The sequence below is a fragment of the Acromyrmex echinatior genome, chromosome 5 (assembly GCF_024713525.1).
Source record: "Acromyrmex echinatior isolate Ae372 chromosome 5, ASM2471352v2, whole genome shotgun sequence".
NCBI lineage: Eukaryota > Metazoa > Arthropoda > Insecta > Hymenoptera > Formicidae > Acromyrmex > Acromyrmex echinatior.
Genome location: NC_141856.1, coordinates 8,880,191 through 8,899,008, shown reverse-complemented (window position 1 = coordinate 8,899,008; position 18,818 = coordinate 8,880,191). Strand labels below are relative to the sequence as shown.

At 28.2% G+C, this 18,818-nt stretch overlaps 2 protein-coding genes across 9 annotated transcripts in view; both read left to right on the top strand.

Annotated features, from left to right (window-relative positions):
• Positions 1-14,438, top strand: part of Rgk3 (Rad, Gem/Kir family member 3) — a 40,466-nt gene extending 26,028 nt beyond the window's left edge. For 7 of the 8 annotated variants that reach the window (XM_011051422.2, XM_011051421.2, XM_011051420.2 and 4 more), the window contains exons 5-7: positions 10,363-10,445; positions 10,590-10,779; positions 11,517-14,438. In XM_011051422.2, coding sequence (XP_011049724.1) covers positions 10,363-10,445; positions 10,590-10,779; positions 11,517-11,803 — 560 coding nt within the window. In that variant the 3' untranslated portion in view covers positions 11,804-14,438. The remainder of the gene's footprint in view (positions 1-10,362; positions 10,446-10,589; positions 10,780-11,516) is intronic. The other variant, XR_015545229.1, reaches the window with a different exon arrangement.
• A 1,210-nt stretch (positions 14,439-15,648) lies between these two features.
• On the top strand, positions 15,649-18,755 carry LOC105143240 (dynein axonemal light chain 1). The gene is made up of 4 exons (XM_011051423.2): positions 15,649-15,787; positions 16,214-16,534; positions 17,573-17,850; positions 18,193-18,755. The coding sequence occupies exons 2-4, from the start codon at positions 16,315-16,317 to the stop codon at positions 18,340-18,342; spliced, it is 648 nt and encodes a 215-aa protein (XP_011049725.1). The 5' UTR covers positions 15,649-15,787; positions 16,214-16,314; the 3' UTR covers positions 18,343-18,755.
• The last annotated feature ends 63 nt before the right edge of the window (positions 18,756-18,818 follow it).

The following is an 18,818-nucleotide window of genomic DNA, read 5'->3' as shown; positions in this document are numbered from 1 at the left end:
CAGTAAGAAATTTATAAACATAATCTTGTTTGGGAAGATAAAACTTCTCGGTGGAATGTTTTTATTACTATGTTATATTATATAAACGAAATCCACATAGAAACAATTATAGAAAGGAAATCATTGGACATTTCTTAATTGATTTTGTAGCAAATAATCTTTACGGCAATTTTCAATAGTTTACATTTCGGTTCTCCCGTTATATCACGTGAGTTTATACGACGGTCTCTAGTGTGTATTTCGATTGTACACTCGGTGAAAGACGGCGTCAGACTCCGCCTGAGCAACGTAATTTCCGGTTTCCTAAATTCTATAAGCTCTCTTTGGGATACGCACAATTCTTTGAATAAATTGATTACAATTGAGTGATGCTTAAGTAGATATCTTGGAATGAGATCAAATAAAATAATATTAACCTGCTTGACAGAAAAAGGAATTAATACTCCGTGTCTGATTATAATATCTTTTCTCTTTTCCATTTCATATAATAACTTTGATTTTTTTATCCACGATTATAAAATATATAGAAAATTTAATGAATATAAATCGGTTATTATTTTAATATTAACATAATTTAAAATTAAATATGGAACAGAAAGAATGACAGAAAAAATGAGAATATATGTATAATACAAAATAAAAAAAAAAAAGAAAATATAACATGTTTGAATAAAATATGTTTGCTAGCATTAAATAAAATAATATTCATTATTGTACAATTTAAAAGTTAAACTATTATAACATGTAAAACGAATATAATTTGAATGAAATAGATAAAAAAACAATATAATTAAATTTTTTAATAGCATAAGTTTTTAATGTAATTTGCTGTAATTCAACATCGATGTCAAAGATAAATTTTTTTTAAATATCTTAAATCTAATATACGGGGCACTATTGAATTGCTTGGTAAATATTTTAAAGCCGAATCTTTGTACAAATTAATATAAATATTTCCTCAGCAAATATTTCATTGCTCTACTTCATTTTTTGCATTCTTTTTTATAATATCAAATAGTTTAATAACTCAGTTATAAAATAAACTTCCAAAAATTAAACATTAATTCAGATATTTTATCTGAAATTAAATTTTGATTTTATAGATTATATTTTTTTATAAAAAAATTTTATTAATCACTTCATACATCTTCATTATTTTTTGTAAAACTTTGGATCTTTCATCACGTAAAAACTTTGAAGCGTGCGTATTGTTTTATAAAAACATCATTTGATATTGATTATTGAAGTAATATCTCGTGTAATACAAAATTCGTACAAATCTGGATTGACGACAGTATACTGTCTCGATAACAATGCGAATGATCGTTGTTCTGCCAATTGTCTGTTCTTACGCTCACTTGTTAAAACGGATGCGAGATAACTTTCTTATTTTTTACATGTCATTGATTTTAATTATCATATTTTTTTTTATCCGCAATTATAAAATATAGAAAATATAATGAAATATAATAAATATAAATCGGTTATTATTTTAATAACATTAATTTCATTAATTTTACTACAATGTAATTATATTTTCGATCTTTATTAAATAATCGTTGATCAAAGAAACAAATTTTGCTTATTAAATTGTAATTATGTATTATCTCTTACATATATAATATATCTCATGTCTTACATCAAATAATTGAAGTAGGTGTAGATAATATTACTCAAACTTTAATCAACTTTTATGCTTATCTTTTTCATGAAAAATGTTTGATTGTTGCAAATACTGTTTAATTTTTGCTTTATAAATCATAATTAATTATGCAAAATTTCTCGAGCTGATATCTTCTCGCAGCATCTCATTGAAAAATTTCATCGCGAGTCTTTCATTGGTGTTAAAGTATGATAAGCGAGACGGGCGAGGCTTTGTTCCAGTTTGACACATTCAATCCTCGTTCGGCGACGTCATCCGGCGCTATTACGATCGATATTCGTGCGAGCTATCAAACAATGGGATATGCTCGCGTGGTAGAAAAAATCCGCGCCCTCTATTCTTTCTTTTCCTTCCTTCTCTCTCTTTCTCTCTCGTGCTTTTTTTATGTCCCAATGTAATGGAATTTTCTATTTATGTCTAGTGCGTGCAGGCAAGTGGCTTTCGCGGAGATAGTGGTTTCAAAATGATAGCGTGATGAGTCCTGATGTAACTCTCGTAATACTTCCTGCGAGAAACTTTTTACATATTGTAGTCAAATGTATGATGTTAGAATATAAAACACGCGGCGAAAATACTCTATTACGACGGTAATATAACTTTACTTTAACATTAGGAAAAAAATGATGGAATTTTTAATGTTTATTAAATTGTACAATTCTGTTTGCGAATTAACGGAATGTAAAAGTGGACAATATTTCTCCTCATCGTGAAGAGTAGGTTCTGAAAACAAGACACAGTGATCCGCTAAATGCTAAGGAACTAAGAATAAATGTTGATTTTTCTGACGTGCCCCAATTTAAATGCTAACAATTTTAATCGTTTTTTTGCACGTTTCCTTTTGCAACGCGGTGATTCTTTTTATTGCATTATATTTTTTTCTCGTTTTGATTTTTTGCAATCACGATTGATGTGTCGATTAGAAACAAGAGAGAAACTAAGATTTATTTACTTTGCAATCATTTTTTATGTAAACTATAAGCAAGATTTTTCTAAAAAAAAAAAATAAATAAATAAAATGTATATAATTTGATCTCGTATTCGCAAATAATCCCTGTACAATTACAAGTGCAACAATAAATTAAAATTTTTAACCCTAACTAATGAGTTGAAATTTCTTTAATTAATATTAACGGATTACTAGTGCTTTAAATTAATATATCTTTGCTTAAAGTTAATATAATTAAACAATTTTGTTTATTTTAAGAATTAAAATGCAAAGCATAAAATTATATGATTTAAAATTATGTAAAGTTGTAAAAAATTATTTACAACAAATATTTTTTACGTAATTGAAAAAATTTATTGGACCGAATACCAATTAGTATTAAGAAAGATAAATAAAACGGAGGCTAAATTGACGGGTTGGCTTTTGGCTATGTTTCTGGTAAGCGTCTCTTCAACTTCTGATTTTTCTCTTTTAGAAGTTCTCCCTTTAGAATAATTATTCAGCTTTTCAGATATACGCAATTTCTCTCGCAATCAGTAAGAGAAAGAATTTTTTTCTTAAAATAAAATGTGTTGTTTCAAGAAAAACAATTTGCTTTCAATTCATTATTTATTGTACGTACGGAAATGCATTTTATTAATATTCTCCAGTTGATTACCTTTATTATTAACGCTTCCGTAATTTAATTAATAATTTAATCATGGCACTCACACACAATTATTTTCTCTATGTGATAGTGTACATTTATCGAATTCTGTTATAGCTAGCACGTCGATGAATCTGTTCTCGCTTATCACCGTATATATATATATAATTTGATCACCATTCTTTCGTCAATTGTCGATATAAATTATTCTATGATTGATATAAATTATTCTATGATGAGAATACGATTTATAATAAGAGAACACATACACACACACATGTTGTGTTCCTGCATTTTCAAGTACATTTGCGAATAAATTTTAAACTCGAATTATAATTGTGTTTAGAGTGATAAACTGTGCATGCATATGAATTACGTTCACATTATAGCTCGGATATATAATGACATTATAATAGCTTATTATGTCCATTAACTATGCATAGTATATGGTTGTATGATATTCTGTAATTTATCTCAATCTAAGACACTATTTATTACATTACTATTTATTACATTATCTCTGTTTTGTAATTAGATATCTAAGATTTATAAAAGTATTTATTTTAATTATGTATTAATTAATGAATGTCATTAGCAACTATAATAATCCATACTGATTATATTAATATATTGTACTAACACGTTGTAATATTGATACATCAATATTGTACATTATGAATTATATCTTAATTTGAATTACTATTTATGGTTTTGCAATTGTACTATGTATCTAGTAATTATAGATTTCAAAATTAAGTAGCTCATAATTTGTGGACTCCTCTTGACAATGTTTAATGCTGTTTCAAAAAAAGTTTTTAATTTACAATCCAATGGTTTTGTAAATATTATTTTTTATATTTACAAATGTTTTTCTGCATTATATGTTTACTTTTATAAACACAGTAGAGGTTTGGATAAAAAGAGATGATTTGCGAAAGTGAGTTTAAGCAAAATAAAGCGGAAATCAGTTCCACAATCAATTACGCAAAAAGTTCTATGACAAACTTTATGCGGAAGATTTATCACGACGAAAAAGATCACTTAAATCGTTATGCGATAATGTCAAATCGTTATGAATAATGATTGCCATAATTATGTCCAGATCATTTGATAGGCAGATGGAAAAGGATATTATACCTTTGATGGAACAAATTTCTCAAACTTTAATGAAGAAGTAAAATTAATATTCAAATGTCATTAAAGTGATTAAAAAATTTATGGTCTTTCTTAAAATATAATACAACTTTAAAAATGTCAAAAATATGAAATTATTCGAATAAGATTTAATTATTTGAATTATGAAAAAAATTTTTTAATTTGTGTTTAAATAATTGAATTTAAAATTGTATTTTTCAGTGAATTTATTTATCATTTTAGATAATTTTCATAATTTCATAATTTTTACATATGTAAATTTGTTTGCTTATGAAAATTAATAAAACGGATTAAATGCAGAAAGATATTTTCTTATTTCTTTGAATAATGTTTGGAGTGTCACAGAACAAATGTCTAAATATGTAGTCATGTTTTTGATAAATTACCAAATAAAGTATCTTAAATTTTATAATATTAAAAATATTCTGACATTTTGAATAAACTTATTTTTTATTATATATTAACTAATGCTGAAGTTTCCATGAGAATTATTTAATATTCTCTTATGTGAGATGATTTTACAAACGACAAAGCTATTTTTTTAATATGATGTACAGTCATTTTAAAGCTGCATATAATCTGATATGACAGTGTAAGTTTTTAAATGAATAATATACCTGACATTTTTATCAAAACAGTGCTAAAAATTCACATTCTTCTAAAATGAAATGAGCAAAAGGGAACGTATAATTAAAAAGACAAGCAACGAGAAAATAGAGACAAAAATAGTTTTAGTCTGACTACAGTATAGCTCAAAATTCCCGAATATACGATTCTATTTCAGTTGCACTCCATTCCATTGTTGCATTTCATATGAATTAAGATTATCCAAGATCGACATTGAATCAATAGACTATCGATTGATGCAAGTAAAAAGAATTTAGGCTGATGTCAAGTTTCACGCGATAATTTTGCTGCAAATCGGGATTGAGGTCAATATGCGACTCGCTGCGCAAACGAGAGAGGAGAGAACGAGTGCTTATTATAATCTAAAATGTGAATCTAATTGAATCACCTTTTATTTTTTATTAAACATTTTTCTTCCGCGTTTCAATTAATTGTTTACGAAGATTGTGATATATGATATTATAATAAAACTATTTTCTCATAAGATAAGTGTGAATTACATTCATTAGAATAAGATGTTACAAATTATTATAATTTCTTATTTGCTCTATCAATTTTTATTATAATGTTTAGAATTGATCAAATTTAAATAAAAAGTTATGAAAATCTAAGTTCTTTTGTTACTTAGACAGTATCGATAATATCATTCTGAATAAAATTAATATTGCATAAGAAAAATACGTCACGCATGTTGATATAACGCAGTTTTCTATTTTAATTAATTTTGTAATCAATGTAAAATAGTATAGTAACAACTCTTAATATGCATTATTTCACAATCAACTTGGTGCAAGTTATTTTCTCAAACAAAGAAAATAAGCTACAGAATTTTTCAAGTTAGTCTGATACATTTTCTTCACGCAAAATTGTCAATTTTCTAAATTTCTACAATTTAAATTTTCGTCCTTTAAAGTTTTAAGGTTCTACTATATCATTCGAATACATATTTTATTTCAAATGTGCGCGAAGCATTTTGTACAGTCAGATATGCAGCAACCGTGACGAGCTTCGTGACTTTGCATGGAAAAGGGATCAACGACGTTCGTGTCGAGTGTGTGCGAGTCGATGGAATACGTCCGCCTCGAAAAGCAAACGAAACGATTTCCACGAAGGTATAAAAAGAAAAACGCAGGAACAAGCCGCTCGGAAATAGCCGCGGTTAATTTTGCGTCTGCTCCGTGCTATAAGTGTACATCATAGAGAGTTCGCGTCTGTTCATCGTCTGTTCTCCTTCTCACTCTTCGTTTGAGTCCCTTTATTTCTTCCCATTTTTTTCTGTCTTTTTCGTTTTTTTTAGCTCACTATCTCTTTAAAAATACATTGCTGTGTTTCCGGTGAACTGTGGCGGAAATTGCAAGTGTTATAATATTGATAGATTCAATGAGTGTGTTGATGATAGGTGCTCGTGATACTCTCGAATTATAACTATCTATATAATTTTGCATATATATCACTGCGTGATATTTCTATATTTGCATTTTAATAGTTTTTAAATTTGCAAATTAGCGTTATCTGTAATAGATTTACTGTGTAATAATCACCGTTTACTTATAATTACGCCAGATATTTTAATAGGTATTAATAAATAACATAAATTAACATGTTGAAACTCGAAATGGTACTAAAAATGTTTTAACGAAGTAGCAACAATTAAAATAGACAATACTACTACAGTAAATTAAATTATTTGAAGCCTCGTGTAACAGTGATCTTTATTGATAAAATCTGTTGTCAAAGTTAATAGTTTTAAAAATGTGAACTTGTTATAAATAAACCTTGATTACTTTCCAGTAATATAGTTTTTATTAAATTTTATGTGTAAATGAAACATGACTACACATTCGATATCAAACAGTTATTATCCGTAAAAATTGAATAGAGATAAGAGAGAATTTTTCATTGGTGAAATACAAGTGAGTTTTTTATACGGTTAAAGGTAATTAAAAACGTAAATGTGTAAATTCTTTTGAGTGTCTGAAAGATCAATAATTTGTACACACGAACGAAAATTGCGGTGCGCGCTTGCGCTAACGAATGCGTTTCACCAATTTCTGCGATATTTATTCATATTTCAGTGATTTTGCAAGCTCAAAATGTCAGTTCTCTCTTGCATTCATGATATTCCCGTCACGGCTATCAATCGAACTTGTTCCTGTCCGACAATCACGTATGCGCGATTTTATTGAGATAATTATCTCGTGAAAAATATGTCTTTATCCGAAAGCGATACAGCGTTTAGGTCATGACTATTGTGTATCCCGAAAAAATATTATTCATTAAAATATGTATAACTACTACGTTTTACGTCAAATATTCCGTAGAAGTCGTCGCAATCTGTTAATATTTGCCTCACAATTTTATAATCCTTTTTGCAATGTGACGTTGAATTTACATATTTGCAAGCGTCAGTTTGCTTTCGTAGTTCCGTAATGTTGCAACTTTTTAACTTTATAACAATGTTTGCTTTTTTCCGGACTTTCTATGATCGAATAAGATAAAAGACACAACTAGTGTGTTGCGGATAGCGTCTTTCACTGACTTACCCCATACTTCATCGTCTTTAAACGGTTGAGAGATGGATTATCTATCTTTTCTTTTTTTTCTTTTCTCATGTTTTTTCACGAAACTGGGTACATATCCCTTAATTCTACCGTGCCTGACAGTTAACCTTCATTTTCTGGCAACAGCTGAATATGTGAAATGCAACGTTGCTAATTTACGGTTACATTTTAAAGAACATCTTACGACTTTTAAAATTTATTATGGAATGCTGGGAAAACAACTGTTGAAGACCAAAGTTGCAATAGCGTTGGAAGCATATAAAAATTTCAGTCACTTGTCCCTGACAGTAGTAGATGAGAGATTGTTAAAAAAAACTAATTAAAACATCATTTAATTATTAAAACCGTTTTCCTTTATCATGTGTTTTCTTCTGTCACCTTTCTCTCCGTATTTTCTTCTACTTTTTATTTAAAAAATCGACATTTATTAATTATGAATAGAATATGTTCTTTTCATCTATGCATTGACTTCCAAAAAAAGTAAGTTTAAAAGTTGCTAATTTATTAACTATTATTGAATTATTTCTGTTTTATTTACAAAATAATAACATATTGTTTCGAATGTATGTAAACATATACAACGTGTCGGCAATAAAGAAGAAAAAAGAGAATAGAATTCGCTGGAAATGGCGAAATGCATATTTCATATGCAAACTGACGCGAATTAGAGATATTTCATATTCGTCGGAGTATAATTAAAGTTGTCTGTTTTTGTTTTAAATACAATCTTTATCATATCAAACACGGTGCAATGCTGTAATAACATATCTCAATTTATCTGATGAAAATGAATTATTTAAAATTCTTTTAACTCCGAACAAACAAAATATACGTATTTTTTACATTTTAATATGTCACGTATATACGTATATACTGTTCGTATATACGGTGAAAGCAAAGAGTTTTGTACAAGGAAATTTGTTAGAAAAAAAGTCTTATTTGTAGAAAATAAACATTAATTAGCAATTTTATACAATGAATACATTCTGTTTTAACATAAACAAATAAGCTTCGCATGTATTCTTGATTTTAGGAGCTAAATTTCTCGTCTATACGAATACTTTTTGAGCATTCAAACAATATAGTTTTTAATTTTATTTTACTTATTTTTCAGATGATATATTTTGTAATTTTAATTAATACACATTTTTTTGGTATATAATTTTAAGAAACATACAGTTTATTTTATTTTTTATGAATAAATTGTTAATTATCCGACAAGAGATCATTAATTAAACAAATTGACATCAAATTGATGTTGAAATCATTGTATTTATATTGATTCGACATCAATGACTCATTTCTTGCTGAATAATACTTACTTTTTAAAAATAAAATTTTGTCAAAAAATATTTTCTCTACGAATACTTTTTGCACTCACTGTATGTATATTACACAGTTAGTGTTTAAAATAGAAAGGAAAATGAATCAGAATTATTGAGTGTAGAAAAGAAACAATAGCTGAGATATTATATTTTATATGTAAAATGTGTATGAGAATAATTGTAAAATAGCACAAAATATTTGATTATATAAAAACGTGTTCAACATAATTAAATTATTAACTTATTTATTTGATTATGAAGTATTTTACAACTTGAATCGCATTTTCGTATTATATGTATATAGAATATAAAAAAAGAGGATATCTTTACTTATAATAATATATCAAACTTTTTCTTTTTGCTGTTATGTACAATATATTTTTTTTACACAAATGAAAGAAGATCTACTTCTACTAATTTTTATTATTTAATTTCATAGATAGTTTTATTTTAATTGCAATTTAACTTTTCTAATTTTCAAATAAGAAGATGAATGAATATAAGTTTGCATATAGATTTGTACAATTAGATTTATTTGTAGTATTTACTGTTCCTTACTCTTCCTATTCTTCTTCCGCTGGCAGAAACGTTCGTTATTTATGACTTCCGTCGGCATTTATAGAATTGCATCTCTAGAGAAGCGAGAATCGTTCAGCCGAAAAAAATTGGTTAGGACACTCGAACGATTCTCTGACGTCACGGATGATATTTCGTTAGCAAGCTAAAATCAATCGGTATTGCTCTTGACAGGTGGCCTGTAGACGCATTTAGAGCCATAAGATTATGTCGGTTCTCTCTCGCATCAATTATGAGAACGTTTCCTTGCTCTAGTAGTTTCTCGCACGCAGGCGAAACAGATTTATTTACAGATTGTTTTTTCATTATATTTATAAACTAGAAGAAAAAATGAATTGGCGAATTGTAACAATATTCTATCTCTTTTTTATTGTTTTTCTTGATGATTGGAAAGAATATGAAGCGTTTCAGGATATAAAGTATTTAGTAGCGTACAATAATGTTGTAATATTATTACATTATTAATATTATTACTATATTAATAGATATTATTACATTATAACTATAATATTATTACATTATTACTACATTAATAACATAGTAAAGCCATAAATAAAATCAAAATTAATTTAATTATTTATTTAAAGATTTAATAGGAATTAAGGGAGAGAATTTCTATTATTTATTAAAAAAGGATATAACGATTCATTTAATATAACATTTTCCTCAAAAATATACTATAATTATAGTTTGTCTGCGATTTTAAAGGAACATTTTTTTATAACAATATTATATCTATTATATCTCTCTGTATGATATGTATTTATCGTTTTATCTTCGCACACGTTTTAAAATGTTGAATTTAAAAATTCTTTGTAAAAGCTTCGAGAATCTTTATCTTTTACTTTTTATTCTCGTTGCAGATGTGCCAAGTGAGCAATCCGTTTTCGTGATGCTGAATGGTGAAGAAAGCGAGCTTAAATTCTTAAACATCATTAATCTTAAAGTAAGAAGAGAGAATAGTCGTTTTACTTTTTATATAAAGCTATAAAGCGTGATATTAAATAAATCTTTATTTATTTATCTATTTTTTTCAAAATATATAAGTAAATAAAATTTTTATTTTATTAAATAAATTTGATTTGTGTAGATCGAATTGGAAAAAATGCCATTGCCAGACGCCTTTGTCGTAATGTATTCAGTAATCGACAAGGCATCCTTTCAAAGGGCTGAAGAATATCTCGCTCGACTTCATGATCAAGATCTTCTTCGTGGTAAACCGGCTATTCTGGTCGGGAACAAGGTCGATTTGGTTCGTTCCAGAGTGGTTTCGCCCCAGGGTAAGAGGCGGAACATCTTTCTTTTTTGCACATATATTTTTTTCATGGATAGACGGTTTTGTGACACTTTATAAAATTAAACGTTCAGTTAACATGATATTGTATATCAGGCAAATTCTAAAATAAAAATAGGATCATCGAATCTGTGTATACGTACACGTGCACTGAAAAAAATTCACGAGATTTGAATAAATATTTGTTTAAATAGTACCAATGGAACTATTACATTTACGATAAATAAATATTTGTTCAATTAAAAAAAATACACTTAATTTAAGTATCATTATTTTAAATCGAATAAATATTTATTTTTCTGTAAGCAAATGGTCCTATTGCTTATATACTATTTAAACATTTATTTAAATTTCGTAATTTTTTTTTCAGTGTGTATGTATCGCGTATGATGTCTATTTCAGATAATTAATCTTTTTATGGTTGTAAAATTTACATGAAAGTATTATTATAAAATGTTTTATATTATTATTATATATTATTATATATTTATATTATTATTATTAAAAAGTGACAAATTCTAGACTGAAGGAACATGTTTATACTTAATAAAATTTTATTTTTTGACTCTTCTATTTAAAAAAAGAGCAAAAATTTTTTTAAGTTCTTTATTATTATACTTCTATTAAAGATATAGCAATAGAGAAGTTAAACAATAATAATTTAAAAACTCCTCTATTTTAATTGTAACCCTTTATTTCGAATTTTCGGACTATACATTGTAGATGGGAAATGCTTGGCATGTACCTACCGTGCGAAGTTCATCGAAGTATCAGTGGGCATCAATCACAACGTCGACGAGCTCCTTGTTGGAATACTCAACCAGATCCGTTTAAAGGTGATCCAGAGTAACCAAGAGAATCGAAACAGCGGTGGCAGTGAGGGTAGTGCTCATTGGTACAAATCTAGAGGCGTCGTGCGCGCTAGTATGAAAGCCAGACAGATGCTAACTTGGCTTTTCGGCAAAGAAGATAGCAAATTTAAGAATTGCGAGAACCTCCACGTACTTTAAAGTCACTGCAAAAAAGATCGCAATCAAGCTACTCGACTACTGTTTTATTAGTCACGTAAGTATGGCATGATTTGAGAAACTTCTTTCTCGACAGGAACTTTATTAGAATTCCAGAATTGAAGGAATTTCCGTCGGGAAAGGATCGTGAGAATGTGAGAATGTGCTGAATGGATGCATCTTCGAGTCAACAATATGTATGTACCTTAATGTTTAGAATTGAACGTCAAGTCTTCGCTACTGATAATGTTTGTGAGAGTATTTTGTAATCCTAGAACGGGCGAGTTGGTCCGTGGACCAATGGATACTATTAGCATCGGGTTAACAAAGTGCCAATTAGTGAAAATTGACGCGCACTGAGTTTGGGGAGAAAATCCTTCGATTCCATACTCGTTTAACTAGAATTACCTTCTGAGAAATGTGAGTAATTAATCCTTTCAGTCCCAGATGTGACTGAGCGTTACTTCTCAGTAATTTTCACGACACAAACTTCGTCCTCCTTGTTCTTTGAAAGATTAAGTATTATCTATTAAATTACATTCAAGTCTTTATTCAAGCATTGCTGGATATTTAGACTATTTCGTGTCAATTTATATGCAGTCTTATTTTGACAATAATTTGAGATTAATGAAATTAATATTCTGACAAATTTTGTTACATTTATCGTTGCTTATTTTGTACTGATCGAACATTTTTCATTAATATTCTACTTGTTAAAGAAAAATAAAATGGGCATTTACATATATATCGCGCATTTCAGCTTTATGTAATTACAAATGATGTTGAATCTAATGGCCCATAATAGCGCAATCAAAAGTTCAAATCAATTCGTGTGACGATAAGAAAAGAATTTAAACCGGACCATGGTGCGAATTAGTCGCCTTAAATTTACGACTTTACTGTATGATAAGACCAATTATTAATCTTTTTATTTAGTACATGTATATACAAAACTTACATACATGATATAAGCGTATATTTGCGTAATGTTCTATACAAATATACCCAACGTGTATGTACAACATCCCTTAATCCCTCCGTTGACGGATGTCGATTTTACCATACATAACAGCGTTACATCGTTGTGTAAACAGAATATACCGCCACTATTCTCGCGTCGCTAAATTCGCTTGTGCCATTAATTTCTCGCGTTCCAATGGGCTTTCGCAGTCCGGTATTGTATATATAAAGCCAACTTGGTGCAATACGCTAATGTTACTTGACATTAAATTGTATATAAAAGTCATGAGGTTACTTTAATACCTAACAGGTGTTTATTATAATTAGAAAAAATATAGTGTAAAGCTGCCTATATATGTTGCTAAAATGTTTCCTACGCTTATATTGAGCGAATCTATATATATCGCGCCCATGCGTGCATAATTTTTATCATCTAAATTTCAAAGTAGATAATTAATCGATGCGTATTTTAATTCCAGATACCTATGTTAAAAGTTATTATACGATCGCGCATCAAGTAACTTTTAATTAGCACTTTGAGGTCTGACTCCGTCATTTTATTAATTGGATATTCTATTAATTATTTTGCAATCTGTTTTATACGATTTTATGTGTGATACCGATATTGATATAGTACATAGTTCATGCGGCATTTTGTGTGCAGTATTCTGCCCCAATGGAAATGAAATCTATCCTATTGCGTGTTTTCTTCGTGAGCGTCGCGAGAGAATGGGTATAGCGGTGATGTATACCCGAAACTATAGTCTTCTGAAGAGAGATATTCTTTTCGAATCTTTAAGAAGAGTGTCTATAAAAAGCTGTCTATTTTCTGCGATCTCTATGCCTGTGTATCCGAATTATACGAATGTTGCGTAAAATCTGAGTGCGTAATACTGTACATCTACATGACGGGAACAATGCGCGAATGACGTGCAACTTTGCCCTTCTCGTGTGAATATTTCATTGTCTCTAAACTATGTATACGAGAAATTAACGTTTCGGATTACAGTAGTAAATTACGGACTTCCTTTCTCTCGTTGCATGAACATTTTGAAAAGTATTTATAATTTTTGATGATCCAAATAAAACTAAAGAAGTTTCTTTCGGCATTCTTCGTTATCGTTGTTACCATCGTCGTGCAATTAATTCGATCGTAGCATCAAATGAGAGTTGTGACGATATGTAAACTTTGAGTTTAAGGATTTATCCCAAAATGTTTCTCAGCCGAGGAACTGAAGATTTTTACCAAGTGCCTTTGCGTATTTTTGTAATTTAAGCTAACTCAGTGTAAGCCCCATGAGTATCACACTGTATAATCTATTATTATACATATATTACTGATATATTTATTTGTTATTAATTCATCATGTTTCCTGTGAGATCGCTGCGTTGTGTAATCTCGATGGCGTAACTTTCTTTCCTAAAAATATATGTGATTTAATTAAATATAAATATCAAGTATCTGAAAACTAATCAAAATGCCAAAGTAATGAGATACTTCCATCTAAAGACATATTTAAAGTTACGTCACCGATGAATCTCCTTGTTCATTTGTGCCATTAGCATTTCCCTAAAACTATGAATGTAACTTAGTTATTAAAGTGTCATTGTGTCTGCTCGTTGTAATATGTGACGTGACAATACTGCCAGTCCTTGGTTAATAAAATGCTGAGAAAAACTTCTGCTTTAATCCTACATTATCATATAAGCAGTTTTTTGTTTGTTTGATATATATGTATAAATTTTTACATGATGCATGAACATATCATATCCTTTACAAATTCAATAATACATGCGTTTGTCCTACAAATTAATTTAAATTTATGTGTATATAATATAAAATTTAAAGTTTAGACACTCTAGTACATAAAATATTAAATATTACTACTTAATATTGTTTATTGTTACATAATAGAAATTTCTAAATTTTGTTCAAAATATATAACAAGAAATTTCTCAAAAAATTAATTAAGTAAATTGATTAAATTATTCGTAAATGTGTATTTTAAGCAGTAGTTTTTGGAATATGAGACCGATTTTAAATATGCGATTAAATATACATTATAGCCATCTGTCCATGAGTTATATGTGCAATAATATTATATTAGTAAACGTGTACTTTAGCTCACAGGCGAAGTGCCATTTAAAAAGTCTGTAGTTGACATATTCATATCTTCAATTATCTCAAAAATTACTGCTTGAGATAACAATTTTCAAATAATTCTTTTACTTATTTTTTTCGAGAACTTTCCCCCTCTTGCTATAATATTATATCTTGTATAAATTTATTTATTATGTGTACATATAAGTTTATCAATGTAAACTTTAAATTAAATTATTAAGTTATTTAATATTAATTTTAAAAAAATTAAAACAAATAATAGCTTTTTGTCTATTTTGAAAAAAAAACAAAAATACATTTATTTATGTGAATCTGTAATATAATCCATTTTTCCAATGTTAAATTTTGTTATAAATGATAAAAAAACCAATCTGTAGATCCAATAATATGCTGCAGTTGCTTTTATTGGTCCAATAATTATTATTAATACTGCTTCCTTAACACGTGTAGGAATTACCGCGCATCATCGCTTATCGATCGCATGCCTGGCATGTTTTTTTTTTTCGGATTGTATTTGCTTCTTTTCCAAGCCAATATCTATCGTAAATCATTAGTATGTAGACACTTGGTTAACAAATATTCGTTCCAGACGCATGCGCTTTGTGCATCGATTATTTTGCTTGGTGCCAGATATTGCAAACCTCTGGCCATGGCAGATTGCCACGCAACCAAGGAAAACAAGTACTCGGTTCTTGTAACCTCGGTTGCACGTGTACTTGACAGTATCGGTACACAGAATGTTACCTGAACCTCTTGGGCTTTAAAGAACCAGCGATGAAGAATGTGAAGTATATCGGATCAACTGTTGATTTTTGCACATATACTCCAATTTTATATACATATTAATGCAAATAAAAAATGTGAAATTGAACATTCTTATTGTCATTGTTGATAGCTTACACCAGGTAGTTATGTACATTTATATACAAGATAAAATAATATGCACATAATACAGAATAGTTGCACGTGCCTACGAGCTCTCTTTATGATCGTCAAATGCAAATTTTTCATTCGTTTATAATATGCTAATGCATAAAAACACATTGTCTATAATTGCGATATATTTAATTTTGCTAATTGATGTAATGAATAGTTGACAATTGGATTCTGAAGAAATTAAGCTCGGATATTGAAATTGTTTAGCGTTAATTAGTGCAATTATTAATTGTTACACTTCTTTAATTAATGGTGTAATTAAGTAATAAAATATTTTACCATGTTATCAATTATGTTTCTGCATTTATACATTAAGCATATCATACTTTCTGTGCTGTTATTTGTATTAAAATTGAAATATTGACACAATGAGACGTATATGTTTCTTTTGACAGATATTTTATAATATTTAAATTGAGTGTAACAAATAAAAAAAAAATTAGATTTTTTGGAAGTCTTTACCAATGTTGAGAAAACGTATTATTGTGATACAACCATGGCATCTGGTAAATCAACCATGGCATCGGCAAAACCAACTACATGCAAAGAAGCTATACGGCGATGGGAGGAAGAGAATCAACAAAATGCAGCTGCGGCGACAGAAGTAATCTTGAGCTTTCAATGGCCGCCAATAGAAAAGATGGACAACGCGCTGGCAACTTTGGTAAATTGTGAAAAACTCTCCCTATCGACAAATATGATTGAAAAGATTGCAGGTAAAGTAAAATTTAATGTATTACGAAATTGTGAAAAAATTCTAAGTTGCGTAAAAATTCTGTATGATGACTTATGGAATGTTACACGAAATTACACGACACGACGCGACGATTTCCTTATTAAAATAATTATTCTCTTTGCTTCTAATAAGTAGTTATATAATATTAATTAATTCTAAAAAGTAATTTCGTCTTACAAATTTTGAAAGCATAAGCATACATATTTTTGCAAAGATAAAGAATTTTTGAAACTATTTTTCCTTGCGAGTGTGATAAAATTAAAAATTAAAATATAAGTCGAATGTAAAGAAAGAAATAACTGAAGCTTCTAGTAAACGAAATTGAGACAGCGAAATGTAAAAGAGACGTTTACGTTTAGAATATTAATATTTATATTCGACTTACGTCCCGATTTTTATTTTTGCTAAGGGTTTTTTTTTATCTTGAATAGATTAATCAGCGATTTTTATCTTGAATAGATTAATCAGCGGTTATTCACGATTTGATCGATTTATGCAAATCACGATACATTTTAGATGTTGCATCAGAATGATGCGTATTCGGACTCGTGACACCATCGGCGATGCATAATGTATGCATATTCAAGCGTGTGACCGCTTAGTAACGCGACACATCACGATGTAAATATGATTACGATTAATGAATTTCATGTCATTACGAAATGGAATGTGCAAGAACACACATTAATGTTTTCAATTGTAGTTATCACTTTATTCGTGATAAGAATCAGTATTATTCATTATATGTTGTGTAATTTCGTAATTTCGTAATTTCGAGACAATTATTCGATTCGTATAAACTTCAAATATTTTGTCGTAGCATATTAAATTTACTTAACGTTTTTTATTACATGATAAGTTTTTATTATAGAATTTTTATTGATAATTATTACGATACAACACGCATGATTTTAATGTTGATAATAAATTGTAGTAATTTTAGCAGTAGCAAAATTATGTGATAGGAAAATATTGTATAGCATGCAAAAAATTAATTTTTAAAAATTGTTTTTTGTAGGCGTTGGAACTCTGAAAAATTTGAAGATCTTATCATTAGGTCGTAATTTAATCAAAGGATTTGCTGGTCTTGAACCTTTAGGCGACACTCTCGAAGAACTATGGATTTCCTATAATTGCATTGAGAAGATGAAGGGCATTCAGGCAATGAGAAATCTTCATGTACTTTACATATCTAATAATTTGGTGCGAGAATGGAACGAATTTGCAAGGCTACAAGAACTTGTAAATCTTCGAGATCTAGTTTTTGTCGGTAATCCGTTGTATGAAAGTCTCGAGGTATCTATCACATCAATGTATTTGTTAATAATTATTATAAGACATAATATTTTTATAATTTTTTTGTTATATAAAAATCTTCTTTATATAAAAAAGAAGATCTAAAATATTAGATAATATTATATAATAACATTACAATATTTTAAATATTATGCACTCAAAAAGAGGGTATTTACAAATAACAAAATAATAAAATAAATGATACAATTAGACGTATTTTATGTTATAATAAATATAAATAATTGAAATATTATTAAAGATATTATTATAGATTTTCTATAAATGTGTCAAATTTGTATTGATGTATTTTATCATTTCCATATATATAATCATATTTTGCAGGTAGAGCAATGGAGACTTGAAGTTGCACGACGTTTGTCAAGTTTGGAGAAACTCGATGGTGAACCTATAATACGTACAGAAGAAAATCCAATTCAGCTAGTCAAAACTGACAGTCCGTCGCACGATTTACTTGATCAAGAACCTGTCTAATATTTGAAATAGTTTATTTTCTTACATATTCAGTTTGATATATATTTTTATAATAAAATTTATAAAATTTAATTGTTTAGTAAATCTAACTTATTTTTGGGAAATAAAGATAAAATCTCTTTAATCAAACAGATATTTTCAAATTAGATTAATACTAATAATTCGAATTTTTTAAGAGACTCAGTAATTTTGAATTATAAGGGATACAAATGTTCTTGAATGTTTAGTTTATTAAATTTGTAAATAAAATGAATACTATTATATTATCTGTATATTAAAACAAAGAAGCAATGTAATCTTTCCGTATGAATTTATATGAAATTTAGCTATACGAATAAGTACAGACAATATGAATGATATTAACTGTAGGATAAGATATTTTTAATAAAGCAATAAACATTTTTTGACTGTTATATTTAATTGTAAGTACTATTTATCTATACCATTGAACTTTCTTAATTAAAAATATGAACGTA